Source organism: Phoenix dactylifera, chromosome 7 (genome assembly GCF_051530095.1).
Source record: "Phoenix dactylifera cultivar Ajwa chromosome 7, Ajwa_hap1_PhDact_Kaust_v1.1, whole genome shotgun sequence".
Classification (NCBI taxonomy): Eukaryota; Viridiplantae; Streptophyta; class Magnoliopsida; order Arecales; family Arecaceae; genus Phoenix; species Phoenix dactylifera.
The window spans coordinates 25,878,118-25,905,269 of NC_143196.1; the positions used below are offsets into that span (position 1 = coordinate 25,878,118).

General features: G+C 39.3%; 3 protein-coding genes and 1 long non-coding RNA gene across 9 annotated transcripts; 2 read left to right on the top strand and 2 right to left on the bottom strand.

Annotated features, from left to right (window-relative positions):
* Positions 1-332: 332 nt before the first annotated feature.
* Positions 333-18,198, top strand: LOC103718731 (uncharacterized). Of its 6 annotated transcripts, XR_605896.5 has the most exons (10): positions 334-1,021; positions 8,101-8,307; positions 8,519-8,761; positions 10,483-10,549; positions 10,635-10,826; positions 10,964-11,055; positions 15,813-15,986; positions 16,065-16,201; positions 16,543-16,775; positions 17,275-17,415. XR_605896.5 is itself a non-coding variant. In XM_088701400.1 (9 exons), exons 1-9 carry the CDS (start codon positions 443-445, stop codon positions 16,598-16,600), a joined length of 1,749 nt encoding a protein of 582 aa, XP_088557526.1. In that variant the 5' UTR covers positions 334-442; the 3' UTR covers positions 16,601-16,916. The 6 variants fall into 6 exon arrangements, 3 of the variants coding, with proteins under 3 accessions (XP_088557527.1, XP_088557526.1, XP_008805899.3); XR_015967423.1 differs by lacking the exon at positions 16,543-16,775 and having other exon boundaries at positions 10,964-11,059; positions 17,275-18,198; XM_088701400.1 differs by lacking the exon at positions 17,275-17,415 and having other exon boundaries at positions 16,543-16,916.
* Positions 18,199-19,216: 1,018 nt separating this feature from the next.
* Positions 19,217-20,155, bottom strand: LOC113463502 (agamous-like MADS-box protein AGL61). Its single transcript, XM_026809139.3, has one exon. It carries the CDS (start codon positions 20,153-20,155, stop codon positions 19,217-19,219), a length of 939 nt encoding a protein of 312 aa, XP_026664940.1.
* Positions 20,021-23,301, top strand: LOC148702986 (uncharacterized). The gene is made up of 5 exons (XM_088701402.1): positions 20,021-20,160; positions 21,173-21,346; positions 21,425-21,531; positions 21,610-21,746; positions 22,801-23,301. Exons 3-5 carry the CDS (start codon positions 21,472-21,474, stop codon positions 23,057-23,059), a joined length of 456 nt encoding a protein of 151 aa, XP_088557528.1. The 5' UTR covers positions 20,021-20,160; positions 21,173-21,346; positions 21,425-21,471; the 3' UTR covers positions 23,060-23,301.
* LOC120104972 (uncharacterized) lies at positions 23,272-26,523 on the bottom strand. Its single transcript, XR_005507369.3, has 3 exons — positions 25,524-26,523; positions 24,190-24,239; positions 23,272-23,430 (listed from the first exon to the last, which is right to left on the bottom strand). It is a non-coding gene; the product is annotated as an uncharacterized LOC120104972 (long non-coding RNA).
* Between the last annotated feature and the right edge of the window lie 629 nt (positions 26,524-27,152).

Here is a 27,152-nt window from a genome sequence, read left to right on the forward strand (position 1 = left end):
ACAAATTCGTAAGGCTCGTTGGAATCGATGAACCCGTACACAAAAGGACTATTAAATGAGCTTAGTGTACCATAAAATGAAACTTATGAAACCTAATCCAGGCAGAGAAAAAAAAAAAACCTGAGTTCGTACTATCGAAATTGGCAAGTGGGTCCCATGAGTCCAAAATTTACCATCCAACATCCATCAAAACAACTATTGTTCATGGGAGTTAGTAACTTGGTACATGAATTAAATGGCAAGGCGGCCAAGGCCAGAAGGATCTATGTACAAATATCGTAGGTGATGAGGGCTTTTTTAAAAAACGAAACCAAAATAAAAGAGTCTCCGCGGGACACCAGAACGCTCCCCTCCTTGAAACGCTGGAGGACCACTCCACCCTCCCTCCTTCCTCGCGCGTGCCGAGAGAGCGCCCCCTTCCCATCCCACACTTTCCGTCACCATGGACGCTGACTCCGAGGGCGGCGACGCCCCCCCATCCGCCACCTACGGCTCCGACGCCGCCGCCGCCGCTGCCGCCTTCCGCACCTTCCGGACACTGGTGGAGAGCGCCGACCGGAAGTTCGCCCGCGTCCGCGACCTCCCGCCGTACGGCCGCGGGCCGCACCTCCTCCACTACTACCGCAAGGTATTCAGGGCCTACACTAGCCTCTGGAGGTTCCAGCAGGAGCGTCGCGGCGAGCTCGTCGGCGCCGGCCTCCGGCGGTGGGAGATCGGCGAGATCGCCTCCCGGATCGGTCAGTTGTACTACACCCAATACCTTCGGACCAGCGAGGTCCGGTACCTCCTCGAGGCGTACGTTTTCTACGAGGCGATTCTGAACCGCGGGTACTTCGAGGCCGGGAAGGGGTCGTCGGCCTCGTCGTCGTCGGCGAGGACCGATCTGGGACTGAGGTACAAGGAGCTCAGGTTCCACGCGAGGTTCTTGATCGTGGCCATGCTGCTGAACCGGACGGATGCGGTGAAGCACCTCGCCGAAAGGTTTAGGGCTCTGGTGGAGGAGTCGAAGGCCGCTCACCCGGTATGCCCAAATTGGCTCCTTTATCTTAATTAGCCTTCCATTTTCTTTGACTTGGTACTCTACACTGGGTTTAGTTTCTTTTAATTGTTTGTATGCTTAATTTCCTAGGGAAAACGTCCTCTTTTTCATTTTTTAAACATTTTTTGTTTTCTTGGGTTAGGTGCCTGCATTACTAGATTGATACTTACGGTTACAGATAAAGAAGCTCAGAGTATGGTAACATATGGAAAAAAATATCTTACCGATGTTTTATGTTCCTTCTTTAGTGGTAAGAAACTAGTAGGATGTTAGACTTGTTGGATAGTGATGGCATTCTGTTTGGAGGATTGAATTGGTTACCTAACCACTCGTAGGCATTATTTTATTTTATTTTATCTTTTATTTTTATTTTTAAATTCCTGTCTTCTGCAGAAAAATATGGATATCTTCTGTGTGTTGAGCACCCAAATTTACTAGATTTTTGTAAAAAATTTTGGCTTTATGATTGGTGATTGTTCAATCATGCTTCAGACTTCAGAGTCAGCTTAACTCATCAAAGATATCTGCTACGGTCATGCCTGAAATAAACATGACAACCCCACTTACTGCCCATTAACATGACAGAATGTTGCTTTTCCTCTACCAGATTTATGCTCTGTGTTTGTTATATCTGGAAAGATTGTTTAGCTCTTGGTCTCAGAGGTTCTCTACCCATGCAGATGGAGGGTCTTTACATGCATGGCGCATTCTATCGGCACTTATGCAGTAAACTTATGGGTAGGTGGAGCCATGGAGGTGGATGACCATGGACCATTCTTCCTATTAGAGGATTCAGACTTCCGATGAGCAACCACTCCTACGCTTGCTCGTTTTGATATGTCATCCTAACCATATATTAGGGATGGCAATTTTAGCCAACCTATCAGGTACCTGAACCGACCCGAATGTGGCGGATTTTACCCGACCTGTTTAAACTCGGAGATGGGTATGGGTAGATATAATACTCAAGGCAGGTTCTGGTTTGGTATGGGTAATGGTATGCCTTGCTCCGAATCCAATCCAATATAACATAACCTCAATCCAACTCCCCCTCCCCCCCCTGGTTCACTCGATAAATGATAGCTATCACAGACCATTCACCTCGGTCTTCCCTCCCCCTTTTACTTAAAAATTTATTATTGTTGAAACTTAAAAAACATATATATTCTCTGAAAATCACAGCAATCGATTATTTTTGTTTGTTTTGTTTCCAAGCCCTCAATTAACTTGATCTATGTATGAACTATTTTTTTAGAATATATTGTAGTTATTGATATATGCTAGGATTCTCTCTATCTGAATCAAAAATTGGGTTATAAGAGAATAAGCTATAAGCTTCTTCCATTTATATAGCAGTTGTAATTTCATTAATTATAGCTTATAGCTATAATTATCCAACCTAACCCGAATCGACCTGCCACAACCTGCTACATCTACTTTACTCGACTCGAGCCGACCCGAGATGGGTATAGGGAAGGTATGGGTGCAGGATTTTTAACTATGGGGTGGGTATGGATTTTGGCCAATCAGACCCATTGCCATCCCTACCGTATACGTTGGTTTTTTTTTTTTGACAAGTTTTTTTTTTCTTTTGGGGGGGGGGGGGGGGTTGATGCATTTGATGATGAATCTCGCAAGCTTCTCCTTGTCAATCCTTAATGTGATAGCCTTCTATCTTTAAATGGCATATGTGGACCAAGATACTTGTCCTCGCTCATCTTGTGGTATTTTGTCTTGTATGGTTATTTGCACTCTGGCAATTATTATTAATGTTGTGTGCAGAAAATGGGCGCTAGGGGACTGCCTCGCACATGTGAGAGGTCAAAGCAGCTCAAAAGAAAAAATTTTTTAAAATCAAAATAAATATCAGGAGTAATTTAAGAAATAGTTATGATCCAAAAGATGAAACGTGACATATTAACTAAGATGTGGCAAGTAATGGGAATTGACACCTTGGCAACTTTCAGTACTAATTTATAAGTTATTTTCATTGTCCATAGTCCATGCTTAGACATAAGGGAAAACATTAAGGTGACTTTCTCTAATCATCCACCTAGGAAGCTACCTGCATTGTATTTAGAAACATTGCTCGAACTCCGAAGTTAGAATCTTGTCATCCAAATTACCTTCAAAGATTCCATAATGAAGTATGACATTGCCTAAGTCTATGCCTGTTGTTGGCTTGCACTTGATCAGTGGTCAATTTGTCAAACTGCATGCATATTGTTAGTATAACACTTCAAAGGTGCTCCTCGATTGATGCGGCTATTTAGTGTTAGAGTTGTCAATAACCTTGAGATAAGTTAAAATAAATCTCAGATTTGATATATTTAATGCTTTTTTCCACCATCAACAAAATGAGAAAGAGAATAAAAATAAAGGAAAATATAGAAATTAAGAAGGGAATAGAGGGGAAGAAGAGTAGGGAGAAAGAGGCTAGTAGAGGGTAAAAATTCTCCATATTGAGATACTTCAGTTAATAAAATCCTTAAATCATACATAACTCACTGTTCCTGATGGACCTGTATGTATAGGGAAAGGATTTTGATTGCCACATCTGATGAGTGCAATCCATAAACAGGCAATGATGGGAGGGGCAGGTATCTAATTTCGAACCCGCCCCCCATCCTGCCAAAAAAAAAAAAAAAAACACTCCCTCGTGCCTCGTATTGCACCATTCTATGTGTAAATCAGGGAACCAATGCAAAACAGAGGAAGTGTGATATTGCATACATGCCTTTTCCATCTCCATTAAAATATAGGTCATGGTTACTAGTTGTGGCAACCTAAACCATGTCTCATATACAGTTACTCAATGAACCTAAAAACAAAGTTTCCTAATTAAATAAGGACTATCAATTTATCTGTAATAGACCTAGGACTCTTAATTTGACTCAAAAAGGACTCTCAATGAACCAAAAACTCCATTATGTCAAATCTGTTCACTTCACTGAAAACAGTAACTAAAGACTTTCCAAAAAAGTAAATACATAATTATGTAGGACCATATAGAAGATCATCTTAATCTTTCCAAATCACAATTCTAATGAGTGTACAACTTTTCTTGTCCAACTTAAACCTAAAGCAGGACCTTTAGATGATTACTCATAAAAGGACTAAACAATCCACTAGAAAATCAGTTTTGAAGCTTAATATAACAGTTGCAAAGAGAGAAAAGAGAAGAAATACTTAACCTACTCCCTGAAGACTTAAATAACAGACTCCTAAGACTCAATAAAAATAGCATCTTAACTGGAAATGAAACTCAACAACTAAATTAAGTAAACTAAACCTAAATTTCACTTGAACCACATCATCAAAGAGTCTCTAAATGTAATCAAACTCCCTTCACCTCTTCTCTTGTTATCTGCAATATCCATGGTGTCAATATCCACCAAGGACACCTATGTTCTTGGACACCTCCACAGTTGAGACTGTCTGAAGCTGAACTTTGATGCCACTGTATGGGAAGGGGTGTGGGTGCCAGCTTTGTCTTGGTAGGGTCCTAGCTGCTTGTCCTATGCCTCTTTCTTCCTGGTCAGTTCCAACTCTAGAGCTTACTACAGCTTGGACCATTCTTATATTCCTTACTGAGCAGCTGCAAGTCACAAGAGTTTGGATCTAGAGGCTTGACCCTAGTTATATCATTGACTAATGAGGACTTTTCATCTCATCACCCATCTATTTTTGATATTAAGTTGATCTGCAAAGAAATTGATTACTTCTATGCCACCTGTGTCTATTGTGAAGCAAACCACATTGCTTATCGTATGGCTTTGGTGATGGAGAACTACTATCTGGACCTTGGATTCCCCTTCGGAGAGTTTGAAGGCACATGCGGGTTCATGGGATTGTATGTTTGGATAAGTGGAGCTGAAGGAATTGTCCTTCTTTCCAATTAAAACAGAAAAATAATGTAGCATGATGATCATGTGGTTCGAGTATTTGGGACAATTATCCGCAGAATCTCATAATACCATTCTTGGTCATAGTTTGCAGAAAAATGAAATTATATATTGAACCGAGTCATCGTTTGATATATTGAATCATGCAATTATAAGGTTCTTGTTGCTCTTCTATCTTTGACTATAGCTTATCTTGAATTTCCTGACAAGGATACTTGTTTGTGACTATTGCTATCAAAATTTTTATGGGAGGATTCCCTCATAGGTGCAAATACATGCATTCCTCCATAAATTTAAGCTACTTGAATCTTAGATCTGTCTAATTTTAGATATCGAGGTGTGATCATATGTTATGTCCTCAAACTCAGTTTTAACTTTTTGGTTTTTATTAGCATTTGTGATATGCGGACTTGGTCACTACTATATTGTCATGGACTGGACACTCAAGTAGACCAATAGACAAGTTCTCCATGAAAGAGCGATTTAATTTTTTATCCTGGAGTTTTTAACAAAAAAATGTCCTACTAGGTCTCTTTATCCATATTAGATTGGATGGAGTTAATATCTCTCTTTTCCTTTCTCTTTCTCTCCCTCCTACCTCCTTCCCTCTTCCCCTTATTTGCTTTTGGAAACTTGTTGTGCACCTTTTGTGATGATGGTGAATAGAGAGAAGAAGGGAGAAACTGGTCTTGTTTTGTGTATGGATAACTTTTTCGGGTAACCTCTCATATCTGAGCTGTTCCTTATGTCTTGAATATATCTTCTTTGGGTTTAGTGTCAGTATGTCTCTTGGGTGGCTGCTCTCTTCACTAGAAGCTTAGTTGGAAGTAGAAACATACAGAAGGATTTGTGAAGAATAGTCCACCTCTCCTCTTCGCCATTTCTGACCTTAACTCATGTTTATGCAGCCTTTCCACCACTTATTCATATTAAAATTGACAAAGCTATTGCTTCCTGTCAATATAAGCATTTTGATTGAATCACATACTTTTCTCTTTCTGTGGTTTGCTTATTTGCTTCTTGATTGCATTTTCACCTCTTGAAGAAAAATTCTGGCGAAGGCTGTTAGGACCCCTGATGCACATAAAGGTAAAGAGAGTCTACGCTTTAAGGAACAAAGCTATTGAAGTGAAATATGACTGGTAAGAGAGTAAACAAGATGTTTATTTTGCATGAGTCGACAACTGTTTAATTCAAATGACTGAGAGCATGATGATCACAAATTCCTTTTATATGGATTTAAATAGGCAAGGATTTAATCATGTTTATGTATATTATGAGCAGGGAAGATTTTCTCCTTGTCGGAAAGCTTAATTTAAGGGTTACAACATATTTAGAACACATGGAATACCAAGCATATGTACAAGTATGTGTACACACACACACACGCATATATATTTCTTTTCTGGTAGCAAAGGATTGTCTTAGGTTCTATTGAGAAGCCTTAGAAGCTACAAAAGATGGAGCCTTGTCAATGAAAATCCTGGGACGTTGTCTAACTTATCCCTAAGTGGTTGATTTGATCTATATTCTGGTGTCTTATGTCAATAATAAACTGAATGATAATAGCGCAGCCTTGGGTGAGTTCCCACGACTACATGAATCCTTTTCCATTATCAAGTCTTTTAGTCCAATTTCATAGAGGACCCCTTCAAATATGACTATTGTTCTCCATGTTGGAGTCCTACCCCACATGGTAATTTTATTAATGTATTTCTTTTTCTAATTTCTATTAACAAGCTAGCGGACAAGCTTTCTTGAACTTAAAAAAGGCAAAATATGGGAGAAGTTGACTTCTTATCCAACATGTCCAATTACATCAAAAAGCTAAGTGGTTCCACTCATTCAAAGGAATGATTCAGTTGATGGAATCCCCATCTCTGTTCAATTCAAATAGAGGCCCTTTGAAAGATCTAATTGATCTCTGTCCACATATTTATCTCAATTGCATATGATTAGGTGCACCTCATTCTCTTTTTCATCAAGTGACAGATGGTTATGAAAATAATAACCTATCGATTACATTTCACTTGGTGGAAGGCAAACAACTGACATAAAAACCTTCATGAAGATGGCCCCAGATAGACATCGCAATATTTTGGATTTTAACTTATTTGACAAATTTAATGCTGTCTGTCTGGGACAGATTCTTGTTTATTTGGTTCACTCATGTTGATATCCTTCATGAATTGTAAATCGAACTACCAATTACATTCTAATCTTGTTATTCCAAAACTTCTAATCATGATTTGACCAAATAACTTGGAGTTTTGCATATATAGTTCACTAAAATAGGTCAAAGTTCGCCATTTCGGTATCAGACCTTATACTGGTGCCATTCTATTACAATGTTGGTACGAGATACGGTATGAGAGGGCAAGATGTACCGAGTGTTAGTAAAAGATGAGACTGCATACTGGTTTGATACCTGTATGGTATGGTATCAACCGGTACAGCAAACCTTGAAGCAAATATTTTGTTTCTGCCATCAGAGAGCATGAAAGGAACATTGTTTAAAAGATTCACTGCTCAAGGCCCCCTAAATTATAAAATCTTTCTATTTTTCCCGGCATTGGTGATGATAGGTTCACCACGATTCGTCACGAATCTTTTTGATAGTAAGTCTTTCATTGTTACGAGTGTAAAGATACAGAATTGTACCTTTGAATGCTCTACTTTGTTACAATATTCATGATTCTGGCAAGTTCTGTAAGTTGCACTATGCCATGTGCAAGTTTTGGTGCTTCTATTTATGCATAAGAACTCTTTTAATGGGTATCTTGTATGTATTTGCTACCTTCTTTGTCCTTTATATTTGCACGAGCTGATCATATTTGCAGAAGTTATCCACAGTCACTGCTCTTAAACTGCTTGTTTATCTCTTGATCCCTCATGCATCTTCGTGTCATATATATGCATAAAATATCCATATTATCCTTTACATAGCCTCATAGAGAAATCTCAGTATATTTTATTTGAACACTGACCAATCAAATCTTCTTCTTCTTTTCTTGTCTTTTTTTTTTTTTTGCACGAGTGCTTTTCATGCTTTTATCTTAATTATACTTATCAATCTGCTTTGCACTTTTTCTGATCCCTGCAATATTGATATATGCTCCTTTCAATCTGAGTTTTTTTTTTTTTTTGGCTGCCCAGGAGACTAATTTCAAAGAATGGAAACTAGTGCTGCAAGAAATTTTCAGGTTTTTGAAAGCCAATACAGCTTTTACAAACACCAGGCCTTTGAGATACAGCATACTGTTTGATTCTCATCTATCTTCTGTTCCATATATTGCACGATTCCATGCAAATAGGGTTTTGAGGCTACAGGATGCTTTGCTCACAAGCTATCATCATAATGAGGTTCGTTATTTTACATGCTCTTTTTCTTCTTTGTTTTCATAGATAACTTGCCTTTTTAGGAATGTCCACTTAGAACTGATTGACATTTTAGATTTTTGAGGTTCACAAGTACCATTTGCCACTTGATGACCCATAAAACATTTGTGGATTATTTTAGGCCATAGCAAGGTCACTTTGTCCTTAGTCTTCTTCATGTTATCCATACTTTCAGGTCAAGTTTACAGAGCTTACTCTGGACACATTCAGAATGCTTCAATGTTTGGAATGGGAACCCAGTGGATCCTTCTACCAGACTCCTCCAAAAGAGCCAACCGATAATGGTGCCTTTAGTGATCTGAGTGGAGCTTCTGGACTGATTGATATTAACCTATCTGCAGATATGACTGATCCAAGTCTGCCTCCAAATCCAAGGAAGGCTATAATTTACCATCCTTCTGTCTCTCATTTGATTGCGGTGAGCATTAAACCTCCAGTATTTCTTCCCCTTTTTCTAATTTGTTGGACTTAATATAACAAGTTAGGCCCATATTAGATTCATATTGGTTCTGAATCTAAAGCTTTGCTGATCTGAATGCTGACCGGAACACGATAAAGATAACATTATATGAAACCAAAGGAAACCTGCTAATTAATCAGATGCAGAGCTTATGATGAAATAGGTAAGATTGACACAGGTTCTAGCTGCACAGATAGGTATTTAAAGAAAATGAAAATAATTTATCAAAGAGAAGAATAATCAGGTCGGACATTGTGTTATTCCATGGCTGATTGGGTCCCATTTTAGGGTTTATCACTTGTCTTTGACTTACTAAGACACATCACTCTAATCAGGTCTGGCATTGTGTTATTCCATGGCTGATTGGGTCCCATTTTAGAGTTTATAACTTGGCTCTGACTTACCAAGACACATCACTCTAATTGCTGATTTATTTGACATGTTGGTGTTTTTATGTACATCTTATGGTGGATGAGTACAGGCAGATTAGGATTGACTTGTGCCTCTGCTGACATGTACTGATGCCTTTGTACAGGAGTATATTTCTTTCTTCAGAATGCATGACAGAACCAAAAAGACATAAATAAAATGGCTAAAGATGTATAAATTAATGAAAATAGGGAAGAAAAAACATCCCAGTTTATGCATCTTTTAGAGGAAAAAGAGTTCTTTCATGATCTCATTTGAGGCAGTAACATAAATGAAAGCTAGTAATGGTGGTCTACCTGACCAGGAGAGTGAGCAGGCTGTGACACAGTGAAGTTAAATGTCAAGACTGCAGTTAGCTTGCATCGACTTGATGGTCCAGGTAGATGTTCGCTCTGGGTGAGATATCTCACTAGACCATAGTGCATCTTCCAGCCTCAGCATGCTTTCCTTGAGTAGACTTATATCTGTCCATAGTATAACAATATAACACATTTCAATTTTGAACCTCATAAAACCTTATTGCTGTCTCTGCTAACTAATACTGCTTCATTGGTAATTTGGCACGTTTGCAAGGTTTTAAATACCAGTACTAAACTCTGTATTTTTCCATTAGAATAGTACGGTATATGGACTAATAGAGGGCGGGCCTTGGTGCAACAATAAGGCTACTCTATTGTGACCTGGGTATCGGTTTGAAATATTGAAATAAGCTTTCTGCGCACGGGGGTAAGGCTATGTATATCTCTCTCAAACACCGTAGTCATTGCACCAGGACACCCTTTTTTATTGGTACCAACTGGTAGGTCAGTATGGTACCATCAGGAAGCACCAATATGGACTGGTATGGCCGGTACATACTGGTATGTTTGTTTGAGCATCCTGACACCCATATGATGTTGGTTTTGTGCCGTATCATCCCATTTCAGCGGTCTTTGGAACCATGGTACAGGGGCTCCGATGTGGATAATGGAGGGAGAGAAGTGGATTGCTTGGTAGTCTGGCAACAAGGCTTTTAGTAACCATGGATCAGTGGCAGCTATTTGTTTGATTCTCTAACAGAGATTATGTATCATTTTGTGTTTTATCCATTGCAACTATACATATGTGTGCAAGCATCCATGTATATATTGTTTTATATATGTGCGCATCTGCGTGTGCACAACTGGTTTTTAGTTTAGGTGTTCTTTATTTTAAATTATTACATATAGTAATGTTTCTGGAGTCTGATAAGGTCTATGATGTATCTGCAGGTAATTGCAACAATTTGTGAAGAGTTATCTTCAGATAACGTTTTGCTAATATATGTATCGGCTTCAGGTTGCACTTTGCTGCAGTTACTGCTTTTATTATCTGTTCATCTGTTAGACCATCCCTTTTTATGACTTTAATGTTATCTTTTCAGGAAGGACTCACCATAATACTGTTTTGCAAAAAGACATCTCTGGAAGTTTGTTGAACTTCTCGAGACCGAATCGTGTGTCAAAGACTTCTCATAAACAGGATAGCTCACTGCCTGATCCTCCAGTTGGCGATAAGCCAGATTCAAATTCCTGTTTGGAAAGTTATCTGTGCCTAGGTCCTCGAGGAAGTGGAGGTATTCTCCTATTATATCTGCATTATATAAGTTGACATCTGTTACAAACTCATCCTTGCTGAAATATAACAAAAGCCAGAGAACAAGCATAATTGCAGCATTCTATGGGTGTTCCTAATTGCATTTCTTTATATCAGGTTTCAACAACCTTTATCCTGAAGATTTGCTTCCATTCACACGGAGACCACTTTTCCTCATCATTGACAGTGATAACAGCCACGCATTCAAGGCAGGTTTGTCAAAACTTATTGTGCACTTACTGGTCAATTGATTTTGTTCAATCACAAGTGAAAAATAAGGTTTGCTTGATGAACATGTTATGAATATAGCAATCCATGTCAAATGCTTCTCAAAACTAAAATTTAGAGGAATGTTGAGGGTGATTTTGGAGTATTGGTTCTTGGGTAATATTGCCCCTTAAAGATTAAATCCTTTTTACATTACAAACTTACATTGATGGTGAAAGTGATCATGTATTAGTAAGGTTACACCTTATTTAGTTGAGACTTGAAACAAGCCTTGAATCCTATTTTTGCAACTAAAATACAAGAAGGTATAAAAAAATGAGTTCAATAGACACTTGGAAATATGTTAAAATTATTTATAAATATTAAGGGCCCATACTGATCCTTATTATGCTTTCTTTTGATATTATGTTGCGAGATAGATGCTAAAATGCTAGTTCTTGGAAATATGCTAATTTGTTGCTTAATGATATGTGCTAAACAACAGTATAATAAATTAACATCATAAACAAATTAATACGGCCTTGATGGCATTACCATGACACTAGTGAACACTATTGTGAGATGTATACGTGAGTCTAAAACACGAAATTGTTAGTAATGTCTCAAATTCAATGGAAGAGCTGGGAATAGCTAGCATGCTGCACCACCACGATATAAGGCGAACTGCCCAGGCAGGAGAATTGAGCTGAATGCATGGAGGCATATTCATGTTAACCTCTGCGAGATGAAGCGTATCGATTACTATTTTAAGATAACCAAAGTTCCAAGATATATAGCCTCTGATATAAGACCTGGATTCTGTGATAGATCTGGGAGGCACACTGAACGACAGGAAAACAGATAGATTAACCAGTCTCTTTTTTGCTTTTTCTCAGTTAACACATCAACAATGATGACCAAGATTTTATTGATGTTTACAACTTTCAAGATCTTGCAATTTGCAACAATAAGCTAACTGTACAGATGCCGTAGATTATTTGGTTTATTTGTTCTCCAACTCCCAGTGTTTGGGGTACATTATTTTCTTCGTACTGGGATTATTATAATTCTTAAGAAACATCGGTCCTTAGAAGATATACTTCTCAGGAGATTCTCTAAAGAAGTTATAGTCCTCATAAGATAATTTTCTAACTTTCAAGAATTTGTGACAAGTGGGTCATTTTTGCTTCGTTTCCATTTCCACCATTGCTACGATTCAACATCTTGTTTAACTTCTTGACCAGAAACAGAAGTTTTCATTGCTTGGTTTCCGTGAGCGTGAAGGGTGGCACAACTGACCCACTTGCCATATGAGAGAAATATTTTTGTAGAAGATTGAATATGTGGAATTTTGATTGAAAATTGGGGATATTGAATTGTTGTAGATCATCGAGGATTTCAAAGTTTTGATTAAAAATTAAGGATTTCGACCTTTGACAGTAAACTGAGGGTCTCAAACTTTAATAGATATTTTGAACTTTGGTTGAACGTGAAGGCCCCTGAATTTTGGTGTAGAACCAATTGACTGTTAGTTCTTGATGTATGTTAATGATTTATTTTCTTTTCTTTTGCTGGAAATGATATATTTTCTTTATTCTTGGAGAATATGCTCTGCGTGAAGCACTATAAGCAAGCATAGTGAATGTCAAAAAGCAGTCACAGGCGAAAGAATGTACAATATCAACCTAAAATACAAATAAAGGGACCTTGTTTCATTGATTGGACTAGTGTCATATGCAAGATAAGTAGGCTGTCAGATGAGTAAGCTATTTTCAAGCCAGAATGTGCTCAGCTCGAAATTTGGCTCAAGTTAAGCGTGATCTGTTGGCAAGAACCGAAGCTACAGCCAGACTTAGCTCACTCAAGATAAGCTCCATTTATCTTGAAATAAGGACATATAAATACTTTATATGTATTAATTATTTGAATTATTGTTGTCTATATAAAGAATTATTTTGTATTTATTATAAATTAACATAATTTATAGAAACTATTAGATCAAAATATAATCAGAAAAAATTAACCCAAACTATATATATGAAAGTCCTTAAAGACCCCAACCTCTCATTAGATCTCTTAAACATGCTACAGGTGAACAGCTCTAACAGCTCAAAGTCTGCCTTGAAATTAAATGAGCTGGCTTGAGGTCAGATCGATTATAAAATGAACCGAGCTTGAGCTAGTCATGGCTTGCTCATGTTTAGCTCGTTTACACTGTTAACTACAAGGACTGGGTTAATTAGGCCTAGATGCTGCATATTTGACCTGAATCACTATGAGGTGTTGCGCATTCTAGCAGCAGTGAAAACGGTGCAAGCAGTGAGCTTCCATAATGGCATCTGCCAATAAAATTTCTTGGATATTTCTTATGTTGGCATGCATATCAGCATACGTGCTGCACTTAGTGGATCCATGATAAATTACATGCTTCTTTGCTGTATAGAGATCTGGGGCAGTTTTTTCAAGTCATTGGATTTCTCCATCTTAGGCATTAGATTTCTCCTTCCTTTTATCTGTGTGGTGTTCTCTTTATTTGGAAAACCAACACATGAAGTGCCAACACTTTCGAGGAAAGCTGAAATTCAGACTTCTAGATTCTTGGTAAAATGCAATTGATCGAGAGCAGGCAAGGAAAGCCAAGATTCAAGCTGCCTAAATTGTAACAGAGTGACACATAATTGTCCTTCCATTGGTGTTGATTACAACTATACTTAGCCTCTTCCTTGACTGACCCACATTTTTATTATGGAACAAAACTTGAGTAATGTTGAAGAATTATAATAGCTCTCTATGTCCTCTTCATTGGCTGGTCCACATTTTACTATGGTAAAACTTGTAATCTTCAAGAATTAAAATGTCCGTTGGTTCTCTTCCTTGTCTCTCACCTTTTAGAGTCATCAAATGCATGTATAAACTTTTGAAAGTTTTAAAAGAATTGGGAACTCACCATCTATAATTCTATTAATATTATCAAAGGTGGATCTCCAAGACAGGAAGCATATAGATTAAATGTTCAGTTATTTCATCTTTATGACCCTGATGATGAATTGATACAAATAGTCAATAGGAGTATTACAAAAATAAAAAAGATATGATCAACCACCAAAATTTCACAAACTTGGAAACCATGCAAAGCACATGTTCCATGCATAAGAAAATAAAACTGATGCAGAAATTGCTAGAGACAAGCTTGTGGCATCCAATGCTCAATAGCTAATGTGGAATGACCTTCCGTCACCGTGTCATCAGTGGCCTTCAAGAAATATTTTTTGAACATATATGCAGGATTTATATATTATTTGTACATGGTGCCACAATTATGAGCATCATAGATTGCTTGTCAAAGCATTCCAAATTTGTATATAGCAAAAAAATAAAATATCAAATGCAACAACTAATATGCCGTGAAAGAAATGGAAATAAAATTTACTGTTAATTGATGAATTTAAAAGATATATAGTTATGGGATTATATATCTTGGTTTGGGAAAGAGCCTGCGAATGGGCCAGATCAACCTATGGCCCATCCTAAATATGATATCTTTTAACTTGGTTCAACTCAATTTTCAGACCTGTTTGGGTCTTGGGTCTGAATTGAAAAATAGCAAGTTTTGGAAGCAAGATGAGGTCTGGATAATATGTTTCTTAACATGGTCCTATTCGACCTGATCTGGAATAGAATGGGTCATATATTGGTTTACCTGACCCAACCAAATCAACCATCAATTTTTTTTTAGTTAAAAGGAAAATATTATGTTCATCCCTGATCTCTCACCTCCCCTTCCTCACCCATTCCATCACCATTAAGCTTCCAGAACCAACCATCCTTATTCAGTTGCAATGAATCTCTCTAGACAAGTCAAAATAGTAAGGAAAAACTATGTGCCCTGCAATCCACATGTAGTACGTGTTTTCCTTCTTTTGACTTTCAATCCATTCTGAATGCTAGTCACTTTAACAGTTTAATCATTTTTTTCATCTTATAGAGAAAATTATACAGAACAAATTTCACCATGTTTGATCTTTTCTTTTGGTACACCACAGCATTATCCTGTCACTTGTTTTTTCTTGACAAGCCCTTTGGGCTTTGGCTATGTTTGCAGAAAGAAGGGAAAAGGTTTTTTTTTTTTTTCAATTTGAAATTGAAGAAGAAAATTGTTTTTCTTTATTGTATTAGTGATATCGTCACAGATGATTTGGTCTATAATGTTTATCTTGGGATGCCTGGGATTGTGGTGTTGGTGATGGTACAAGTGCTGGAGATGGAGGCAGCAGTGATAGTGGTAGTGGTTAATGTGATTTTTGCTATGATGGGATGTGCAGTCTTGAATACCATTCAAGGCTAAACTCATCTCTTCTTTGGACATCACATTTGGCCTTTCCTCCAATCATCTATGGTTCATCACAGCAAATAGAGTGACATCAAAGTATCATTATTGTGATCTGCAATTAGTAGAAACTTATCGCAACTTCATCTGAAAGAAGACTGCTGGACTTATTTAGTGTTGCAGTTTATCACTTGGATCTTTGACCAGTCTCTTGTTGCCTATGCTTAGCAATGATGTTGTCGCCTACCATGATTCTTATATCAACATTATGAATTTTAGTTAAGTTCTTTAACATATGCAGCTCTTTTTTTTAATATTAATTTTACCTGATTCTCTTTTAATTTGTTTGAAAATTCATGTTCCATATTTGCTATTCCATTTTTTCAAATTTCAGCTATAACCTTGTCTAATGCTCATTTCTAAAATTTCCAGGCTATACATGGTGCGGAAAGGGGAGAAGCAGCTGCCCTGCTTCTTTCACCTGAGAGACCATCATCAGTGTTTGCTACTGATCTAACGCTCAACGGAAGCCAGTTTACATATTTCCTAACTGCTCCACTTCAGGCATTTTGCCAGTTAGTTGGCCTCTCTTCTGAAGTTGAAGCTGTAAGTTGACCTGAATCTTCAGATTTCCATTGACAGGTTAACAAGTGCTTGATCTGATGTGTTCATAGGCATTTTCAGGATGTTTATAGAAATGCAGAGGGCATACTTTCCTCTGCTTTAGCTGAATGGGAGGTAATACTCTGCACATGCAATTCTCTGAATCAGGTCTGGGCCCAGGTTTTACCTGATCCATTTCTACGGCGACTGATTCTAAGGTACTTGCTTTTCTCATTTTATCCATACATGTACAATTTGATTCTTTGCAGTCTTTCCTTGTTCACAATATGAAATATCAAGAATGTCAAAATTTATCCTTGATAATAGCAGACTGTCACTGCTGGGGTAAAAAATAGATGTCGCATTACACTAGCACAATTTGGATCTGTTTAACATTTGCTATTGTAAATGATATTTCTTATTTGGTGAAAGATACTTTTGGAGAATAAAGGATTTATGATGCCTGTGATGAATATATGATGTCCTGTGTTCTACTTGAAAATAATTGATGATGGATATGAACATTTTCTGACCTACTTTTACTCGTCCTTTTTCAAAGGTGGCAAGTACATTCTCTTCCTTGCCAAGCTCGATTGGGACGAAATTGGGTTGTCTGAATTGCTGTCTCATTCATTTGAGCAGTGATGACAATAGCCATTTGTCTTTGTATCAGTGGAGCTACGTTACATGCCCTCACCATTTTTGCATCTTGGGAAAGTATTTAAGTTAATGTGATCACATTGTGCTATAGGAGGCCAGCTTTGTGAACGGAACATTACAAGGCTGTCAGTGGTATGGTGTTCATACACCAGAAACCTTATTATGATTGATTTAGCCTGTATATTTTACCTCTTTGTGATTTTCCTTATCATTTAATTCACAGTACTACATTATGTCAACACATTATTATCTGCAACAGAAAATTAATACGCATACTTATGTTGGGAAAATTAAGCAATATTTAGACCTTTCCTGTATATGAAACCATGGGAATTTTACTGCTGTTACTGAGAACTGCAAGGCAGAGAACACAAGTAAAGACAGCTCATGGTTACTGCATTGGAGGGTTTGTTGCTGGAAAAACAGGTTGGTTGTTTGTGTAGCAAAAGATTTAAGGGACTTGAGGTGGGGGGATAACATTTCTTGATTTTGTTAAAGAGTCTGTTCATATTTGCATATTGGCAACAACATTTTAATTCCTTTTAGCTTTTGCTCTTTTACTCCCTGTATGTTTTACATTGCGTTTTTTACTAAGGCTTGTAGGTTTCTTCCATATGATGTTTTTGACCAGGTTTATATTCTGCTGGGCCGTGCTTCATCTCTTCCGCCCTTTAGAGAAGAGTAGCCAGCATCTTCCTGCTTGCCTACCTAGTCTACCTGAGTCCGTCTCTCCAAGCTCTGCAAAAACTCAAGTCCATATCCTCCAGCTTGCAGAGAACTTTGGGGTTGTCGATCATTTTCACTTTTCAGATTCCATCAGGGACTCGGTGCCGAACAGATAATTACTGCCATAGTGTATAAGCTTCTGTAGATAAAATCATGGTACATAGAATCCAATCATTTGTTGATTATTTTGTGTCCATACACCAGATCATCAGCTCTGTTGGTGGACCGCGGCTCAAGCGGGAAACCACCAAGAAAAAAACTGACAATGTATGTGACTGCAACTCAGACTAGATGCCTTAGTTCATAGATTGTCAGAGCGCTGCACCCTTGTGGTGGACATGGATAAATTTATCATTGCTGTCAATTTGCGGTGGCATGTACGAGTCCATTATTGGTAGCAGAGAAACAGTGAATAGGGCCAAATTGTTTTCATATGCTTGTAAGCAGGCCTATGTCCATTTAGAGGTGGATTTCCAATTTTACCGGTGAATTCATGTGGCTATGGAAGAATGTCCGTATACTGGAACATGCTTTGATTGCTGATCATGCATCTAAGTCATGCTTTGTTGTTATTGGCTGTAACTTAGAATGCATAACTTCCATTGCATATTATCTCTTATAGGCTCTAGGAAACCCTCCTAACAGTGAGAGCAGACTACAAGCTAATGGTGATTTTTGTGATTCAATTTGTGTTACTTGTGATGGGATGAAATTTAAACAAGAGGAATATGTATGTAAAGATCTGTGTTTAGTCTTATGTGGGCTATGCACTGATAGATCTTAGGTACTTATATGGGGTTAAGAAATCTAAATAATATATTTTGTCTTATCTATTTTGTTGCTGTTTTCATGGGTTGAGCATAACAAGCTTATGTGAAAAAATCTTAGCTTTTGGCATGCATTTTGCTAGTTGTTGCTCGGTTCCATCTATTACTGTATTACATAAGAGGCAACCAGCAAATGGGACATGAGAGAATAATAGAGGAGAACAAATTTAAAACATAATTTTGTTTTTGATGAGACAATTATAGATATGTGGGTCAGGATTTGAAATATGGAAATTTGTTGAAGAGGGGAGGAATTCCCTTCAATATGAACCCTTGTATCCTTATTATCAAAAACTAGTATACATGCACATGCGTATTTAGTAAGCCTGGAAAAATAATGATCTAATAATAGTAATAGGATTTGATTGAGCTTTTTTTTTTTTGAGTAAATAAAGGAGGGAGATAGATTAGAGAACTGCAAATTAGAGGACAATAATGAGAAAATAAAATAAATGAAAATATAAAGTTTGAAATTTAAAATAGGAAAACAGAGTTAATTAAATAAAACATAGAATTAAATATATAAATTAAAAATTGAGAACAAACAATAACATGAATATAAATTCGAACATAAGAAATAAAAATTAAAATATTAAAATATTTTGTTAAAAAGGAATAGTTATCTTTAAATGTAAGAAAGATTTTTTTTTTGTTGAAAAAACATGTCACTTCCAATTCCACTAATAAATTTCCTTCTCTTTCTTTTTATTTCTAGCGAATTTTCTTTTTTAATCATATTAGACAGCATAATTGGTGAATCCATAAGATATAATTGATCCTTACCAATGGTGTTCCTTTTGCATTAGGTCGGAAGTTGAAAATATTAATTGTTAGAAACCATGGTCTTGTTGCTTCTTTACCTAGGAGTGTTTTACCACAATGTGGTACAATTTGATATGGATCAACAAGACCACACAATCAATATTAAGTATTGCGAGTCTTTACACTAGCTAAAACACAAAATTGACCATACAATCAATTTGATATGGTTTTGTTGCTTCTCAAATCTCGAGTGCTCCTCTAAAAGAGCCCACGGCCATAACCAAAGGCAGTAGCAGGAGGAGGAAGCGCCATGCTCCCCTCCAATCCACGACCAAAGCCTAGGGTGACACCAGAAGGAGGAGGAGGAGCAGAACTACTCGCCGCTGTGATGCTGGAGCTCCGATCATGCGCGGCCACGATGACGAGCTGGTCGGCGGGCCTCGCCACGTCCCTCCTCAGCCTCCCCAAGGACTGATGCAGCCTCTCGAGCTCCCCCAGGCCGAGCTCCTCGATGTTCGCGCCCCACAAGGTGGCCTCCCCCGTCCGCTTCACCCTCACGGCCTCCTCGAGCGCCGCCTTCTTCCTCCTCTCGGTCTCCAGCAAGGCCGCGAGTTCTGTGTACTGGCGGTTGAGCTCGCGGACGACCATCATCTCCCGCGCCGCCGGGATGCGGCGGTCGGCAAACGGCAGAGTTGGAGGGGAGGGGCTGTCGGAGAGGAAGCGGTCGATGATGGAGCTGACCGAGGGGTGGCCAAAGGAGAAGGGCTTGCCGGCGGGGGAGAAGACGATGATCCCGATCTCGGCGCCGCACAGGATGGAGAGCTCGTTGGCCTTCTTGAAGAGCCCGGCGCGGCGCTTCGAGAAGCACACCTGGCGGGCCTCCTCTCTCTCGATCCTCTTCATCTCGATCTTCTGACGTCCCATGCTCGGCTTCCTCCTCATCACCATATTATATTTATATTTACGTTTTCGTAAGAGGGAGGGAACAAGGAAGAGAAGAGAGAAGGGAACAAGGAAGAGAAGAGAGAAGGGAGGCGGAGGGGGAGGGAGAGATTGGTGCAGCTTATATAGACGACGGGTTGTCCTTAATTTGTTCGACCTTTCCATGCGTGGTAACTCTAGGTGATTTGGGGAAAGAAACATGCTGATTGACATCAAATTGCGGACTTTCCTAAATTGACACCATATGTATACCATACAAGGTAAGCCATTGATTTAGTTTTCATCATTAATTGATTTACTCTCCCCTTCCATCACCATTAAGCTTCCAGAACCAACCATCCTTATTCAGTTGCAATCAATCTCTCTAGACAATTCAAAAGAGTTAGGAAAAACTATGTGCCCTGCAATCCACATGTAGTACCTCTTTTCCTTGTTTTTGATTTTCAATCCATTATGGAATGCTAGTCGTTTTAACAGTTTAATCATTTTTTTCATCTTATAGAGAAAATTATACAGAACAAATTTCACCATGTTTGATCTTTTCTTTTGGTACACCACAGCGTTATCCTGTCACTTGTTTTTTCTTGACAAGCCCTTTGGGCTTTGGCTATGTTTGCAGAAAGAAGGGAAAAGGTTTTTCTTTTTCAATTTGAAATTGAAGAAGAAAATTGTTTTTCTTTATTGTATTAGTGATATCGTCACAGATGATTTGGTCTATAATGTTTATCTTGGGATGCCTGGGATTGTGGTGTTGGTGATGGTACAAGTGCTGGAGGTGGAGGCAGCAGTGATAGTGGTAGTGGTTAATGTGATTTTTGCTATGATGGGATGTGCAGTCTTGAATACCATTCAAGGCTAAACTCATCTCTTCTTTTGACATCACATTTGGCTTTTCCTCCAATCATCTATGGTTCATTACAGCAAATAGAGTGACGTCAAAGTATCATAATTGTGATCTGCAATTAGTGGAAACTTATCGTAACTTCATCTGAAAGAAGACTGCTGGACTTATTTAGTGTTGCAGTTTATCACTTGGATCTTTGACCGGTCTCTTGTTGCCTGTGTTTAGCAATGATGTTGTCGCCTATCATGATTCTTATATGAACATTATGAATTTTAGTTAAGTTCTTTAACATATGCAGCCCTTTTTTTAATATTAGTTTTACCTAATTCTCTTTTAATTTGTTTGAAAATTTATGTTCCATATTTGCTATTCCATTTTTTCAAATTTCAGCTATAGCCTTGTCTGATGCTCGTTTCTAAAATTTCCAGGCTATACATGGTGCGGAAAGGGGAGAAGCAGCTGCCCTGCTTCTTTCGCCTGAGAGACCATCATCAGTGTTTGCTACTGATCTAACGCTTAACGGAAGCCAGTTTACATATTTCCTAACTGCTCCACTTCAGGCATTTTGCCAGTTAGTTGGCCTCTCTTCTGATGTTGAAGCTGTAAGTTGACCTGAAGCTTCAGATTTCCATTGATAGGTTAACAATTGCTTGATCTGATGTGTTCATAGGCATTTTCAGGATGTTTATAGCAATGCAGAGGGCATACTTTCCTCTGCTTTAGCTGCATGGGAGGTAATACTCAGGCATTTTGCCAGTTAATTGGCCTCTCTTCTGATGTTGAAGCTGTAAGTTGACCTGAAGCTTCAGATTTCCATTGATAGGTTAACAATTGCTTGATCTGATGTGTTCATAGGCATTTTCAGGATGTTTATAGCAATGCAGAGGGCATACTTTCCTCTGCTTTAGTTGCATGGGAGGTAATACTCTGCACATGCAATTCTCTGAATCAGGTCTGGGCCCAGGTTTTACCTGATCCATTTCTACGGCGACTGATTCTATGGTACTTGTTTTTCTCATTTTATCCATACATGTACAATTTGATTCTTTGCAGTCTTTCCTTGGCCACAACATGAAATATCAAGATTGTCAGAATTTATCCTTCATAATAGCAGACTGTCACTGCAGGGGTAAAAAATAGATGTCGCATTACACTAGCACAATTTGAATCTGTTTAACATTTGCTAATGTAAATGATATTTCTTATTTGGTGAAAGATACTTTTGGAGAATAAAGGATTTATGATGCCTGTGATGAATATGTGATGTCCTGTGTGCTACTTGAAAATAATTGATGATGAATATGAACATTCTCTGACCTACTTTTACTCGTCCTTTTTCAAAGGTGGCAAGTACATTCTCTTCCTTGCCAAGCTCGATTGGGACGAAATTGGGTTATCTGAATTGCTGTCTCATTCATTTGAGCAGTGATGACGATAGCCATTTGTCTTTCTATCACTCGAGCTAACTTATATGCCCTCACCATTTTTGCATCTTGGGAAGCACCGTATTAAGTTAATGTGATCACATTGTGCTATAGGAGGCCAGCTTTGTGAACAGAACATTACAAGGCTGTCAGTGGTGTGGTGTTCATTACACCAGAAACCTAATTATTATTGATTTAGCCTTCATGTTTTACCTCTATGTGATTTTCTTTATCATTTAATTCACAGTACTACATTATGTCAACACATTATTATCTGCAACAGAAAATTAATATGCATACTTATGTTGGGCAAATTTAGCAATATTTAGACCTTTTTTGTATATGAAACCATGGGAATTTTACTGCTGTTACTGAGAACTGCAAAGCAGAGAACACAACTAAAGACGGCTCATGGTTACAGCATTGGAGGGTTTGTTGCTGGAAAAACAGGTTGGTTGTTTGGGTAGCAAAAGATTTAGAGGACTTGAGGTGGGGGGATAACATTTCTTGATTTTGTTAAAGAGTTTTGAATATCTGTTAGTTCATATTTGCATATGGGCAACAACATTTTAATTCCTTTTAGCTTTCGCTCTTTTACTCCCTGTATGTTTTACATTGCGTTTTTTACTAAGGCTTGTAGGTTGCTGCCATAAGATGTTTTTGAGGAGGTTTATATTCTGCCGGGCGGTGCTTCATCTCTTCCGCCCTGTAGAGAAGAGTAGCCAGCATCTTCCTGCTTGCATTCCTAGCCTACCTGAGTCCGTCTCTCCAAGCTCTGCAAAAACTCAAGTCCATATCCTCCAGATTGCAGAAAACTTTGGGGTTGTCGATCATTTTCACTTTTCAGATTCCATCAGGGACTCACTGCCGAACCGATCATTACTGCCATAGTGTATAAGCTTCTGCAGATAAAATCACGGTACATAGGATCCAATCATTTGTTGATTATTTTGTGTCCATACACTAGATCATCAAACTCTGCTGGTGGACCGCAGCTCAAGCAGGAAACCACCAAGAAAAAAACTGACAATGTACGTGTCACGCCCTAAATCCGGATCATGACACGGTCGTGCTATTGCAATCTTATGTGAAGCCACTTAAAATTTCATAATAAAAATAAATAGTTTCATTTACTAATGTCATAACATTATTCATGAAGTTGGAACAGTACAGAGCTTCTAAAATTTAATTATTACATAACATTTTCAGTTACCCCAACCCTGAATAATACCAAGCTCCCTGCTCCTAGTAGTCTTATTCATCTGTAGAAAAAAAATAGATGCAAAGATATGAGCTACACAGCTCAGTAAGTAACCAAGTACTATCTTATTGGATCAAATACAATTATGCTAATACAGTAATTAAAAAGCTATCAGTTGTAGCAAAATAAAATATTTTATAGATGATATACACAAATCAGGTCATAAAGCAGTGCATGTTCCATCTATGAAAGTTCATAATCATGATAATGCAAGTCATATTGAAATATTGCCATTTATCCATACTTTATAAAACATACTCTCAGACGGATGTGCTGCTATGGTCACTATAATCCCGTGACAGGGCCTGTTAATCTTAGTCGACTAATTCTGTTATTCGTTACCAACTTTAATCCGTTGGCAAAGGGCCTGTTATTCTTTGGATGCTAGCTTCAGGGTGTCGACTGGCCTTTATTTCTAAAGGCGGTCATAGCTATCTGAGAGTTTATAAATCATATTCTTTTTCTTTCATAAATCATAATCATCATAAATAGGTTGAAAAATGATAAATGACATTATATAATTTAAAATGTATAAACATGCTTCAAATATCATTTTTCATGCAGTCTAATATAATCATAATTTCATAACTCATACATCATCAAATATTCATGAAGGATGCTCTTTAATCAAATTCATGTATCACATGCAATCATATACTTGATCCTAATTTTGAGGAAAATATATCATAACCAATACATTTTCATAATGATGAATAAACAGTAATTTAAAAACTTTAAGATCAGTGCCAAGTTTACTTACAGCAATTTGTTTTCCAATTTCTTACGTCCGGGTGACAAATCTTTGATCACCTAAATAAATCACATAGGGGTCACATTATTCTCTATTTATTTCATAATTTTCTAATTTATCATAACATGAATTTACTTGCTTGGATCTCAAGTCCAATTTACTTAATTTAGAACCCTTGGCCTCGATTTAGAACCAGATTGGGTTCACGTAGGTCAATTGGGTCTTTAATTAAAGAATTGGGCTCGGTTCCTGATTGAGTCTAGCTCAATCGGGTCAATTTGGTCTTCTGATTAGGTTATTGGGCTAAATTTCAAGTCCAATTAGGTTTAATTTTGGTCCAGGGTCAATGTGGCTCATTTAGGCTTGAGTCAGGGTCAGCCCAAAGTCAATTTGGTCTCAATTTAGTTAAACTGGTTTTGAATTGGGCTTGATTCATATTCAATTTGGGTCTGCTGAGACTAACTCAGCTTAATTGGGTTCGGACCCAACTCAGTTGGGCTTAATTTGGTTCGGATTTAACCCAATTTATAGTTTGGGTTCGTCCGGACTTAGTCCAATCTGATTGGGCTCGGTTTTAGTCAAATTTGGCTAAACTCATTTTTCTTTTCTTTTATTTGAGCCTAACAGATTCGGACCCCTACTCGGATCAGACCCGTTAGGTCGGACCCGTTAAGGAGATCTCTCTCTCTCTTTTCTTTTTCTTTTTCTTCTTTTTCTTTTCTTCCCTCTTCCTTCCCGAACCTTCTTCTCCCATTCTTTCTTCTTTCTTTTTCTTCTCCTCCTCTTCTCTTCTCCCGAATTCTCCTTCCCCCTTTCTTCTCATTTCTTCTCCCGTGGAGGGAGGAGGGCGAGCTCGGGAGGCTTGGGAGGAACGGGCAGCGGCCGATGGCGCCCGGCGGCCGGCCTGCGGCACCCACGGCCACACCCGCGGCCGTGCCCGTGGTCATGCTCGGGGGCGCATCGGCGGCTTGCGGCCGTGTCGGCGTCCTGTGGCTGGCAACCCACGGCCTGCGACCTGCGGCCGAGGCCGGCGGCCGCAGTTGCGGATCAACCACTAGTAAGTTTTTTTTCCCTTCTTTCTTCTCCCGCGGATGGGAGATCTGGCTTGGGGAGGGCCCGAGCTGCAGCCGGCGGCGCTCCCCGGCCGGCCGGCGGCGCTCCCCGGCCGGCCAGCGGCACCGGTCGCCGCGGCTTACAACCTCTCTTGCCGCCGCGGCTTGCGACCGACGCAGCTTGCGGCCACCGCAGCCGGCGCTCGCCGCCATCTTCCTTCCCCCTTTTTTTTGTTTGATTTAATTTCTAAACTAGATATAAAAAGAATAATCTATGAGTAAGGGCGTTACCTGCTTGAAGAACGTCCGCCTCCTACTCCGGCAACACGGCCCTTTACTCCGGCGGCGTGGGTCTAACACCGGGTCCTGCCAATCGGAGAGGATTGTGAGAGAGGGAGACAAACAGTGGAGGAGGAGGAACGGGTGGTGAAATGGCCTAGCCGATCGGGGCTTCTTGTAGCCTTGATCACTGGGGGAGGCGGACGGTTGTAACCGCCCACCATCAGGCGTTACGAACGCCTACACGATGGTGTAATGGCCCCCCCCCCCTCCGTTTCTCTTGGGAGTGGGGCGGTTATCACATTAATGTCAGGCTATAGAACGAGTCTTTTCGATGTGGGACTATTGGGCCCACATCCTTCCCACCATCGGACAAGAGCCGTCCTCGGCTCTGATACCAAAGTCACGCCCCCGCCTGCGCGGAGCACGTGAGGCACCTAGTGCCCACATGAGGGGAAAACACGGGGCTCCCCTGCCAGATATTGTCCGGTTCCGAAGCTTCATGCAAGCGTCCTTCACCCCTCCCCTGTTTTGTTTTCCACCCAAAACGCGTCTGCAGGATTAGGAGACACCCGCCTCATATACCCAGGCTCTGGAACGAGTTTTTCCGATGTGGGACTATTGGGCCTCACACCCTTCCCACCATCGGACAAAAGCCGTTCTCGGCTCTGATACCAAATGTCACGCGCGCGCCTGCGCGGAGCACGTGAGGCACCTAGTGCCCACATGAGGGGGAAACACGAGGCTCCTCTGCCAGATATTGTCCAGTTCCGAAGCTTCACACAAGCGTCCTTCATCCCTCCCTGATTTTATTTTCTACCCAAAACGCGTCTGCACAGGCTCTGGAACGAGTCTTTCCGATGTGGAACTATTGGGCCTCACAATACGAGACTGCAACTGAGACTAGATGCTTTAGTTCATAGATTGTCAGGGCGCTGCACCCTTGTGGTGGACATGGATAAATTTATCATTGCTGTCAACTTGCATTGGCATGTACGAGTCCATTATTGGTCGCAGAGAAACAGTGAATAGGGCCAAATTGTTTTCATATTCTTGTAAGCAGGCCTGTGTCCATTTAGAGGTGGATTTCCAATTTTACCGGTGAATTCATGTGGCTATGGAAGAATGTCCGTATACTGGAACATGCTTTGATTGTTGATCATGCATTTAAGTCATGCTTTGTTGTTATTGGCCGTAACTTAGAATGCGTAACTTCCATTGCATATTATCTCTTATGGGCTCTAGGAAACCCTCCTAACAGAGCAGAATGCATAAAACTTTGCACCAAGGGGCTGTTTGGTTGCTTGCATCTGGCTAGCTGCAGGTGGATAGATGTATGTATCTGTTGCACCACAAGACCTTTTTGTTGCTCAAGGTACGGTCAAAACTGCTGATCAAAGATACGAGCTGTAGTTCCAGTCTTCCAAGAGTACTCCCACATCCCTCTCTTATAAATAATAGTACTACTATAATTTTAATAATATCATCGTTAGTGATTTTTAAGCCATTTAGTCCATTTAAGCCATGCAGTGGTCCAAAAATGAGGGACAATTTTAGATTAAGGCCCTATTTGGAGGAGCTATTGGCAGTAAAGCTGTTGGAAGTAGAAATATTGGAAGTAGAGCTGTTATAAAAAGCTGT

Coding starts and splice junctions, on each gene's coding strand:
- LOC148702986 (XM_088701402.1), top strand. CDS start 21,472: ATGGGAGGTAATACTCAGGCATTTTGCCAGTTAATTGGCCTCTCTTCT. Junction 21,532..21,609: donor TCTCTTCTGATGTTGAAGCT/GTAAGTTGACCT, acceptor AGGCATTTTCAG/GATGTTTATAGCAATGCAGA. Junction 21,747..22,800: donor CTACGGCGACTGATTCTATG/GTACTTGTTTTT, acceptor TTTTTTACTAAG/GCTTGTAGGTTGCTGCCATA.
- LOC113463502 (XM_026809139.3), bottom strand. CDS start 20,155: ATGGTATACATATGGTGTCAATTTAGGAAAGTCCGCAATTTGATGTCA.
- LOC103718731 (XM_008807677.4), top strand. CDS start 443: ATGGACGCTGACTCCGAGGGCGGCGACGCCCCCCCATCCGCCACCTAC. Junction 8,762..10,482: donor CTGTCTCTCATTTGATTGCG/GTGAGCATTAAA, acceptor ATGTATCTGCAG/GTAATTGCAACAATTTGTGA. Junction 10,550..10,634: donor AATATATGTATCGGCTTCAG/GTTGCACTTTGC, acceptor TTATCTTTTCAG/GAAGGACTCACCATAATACT.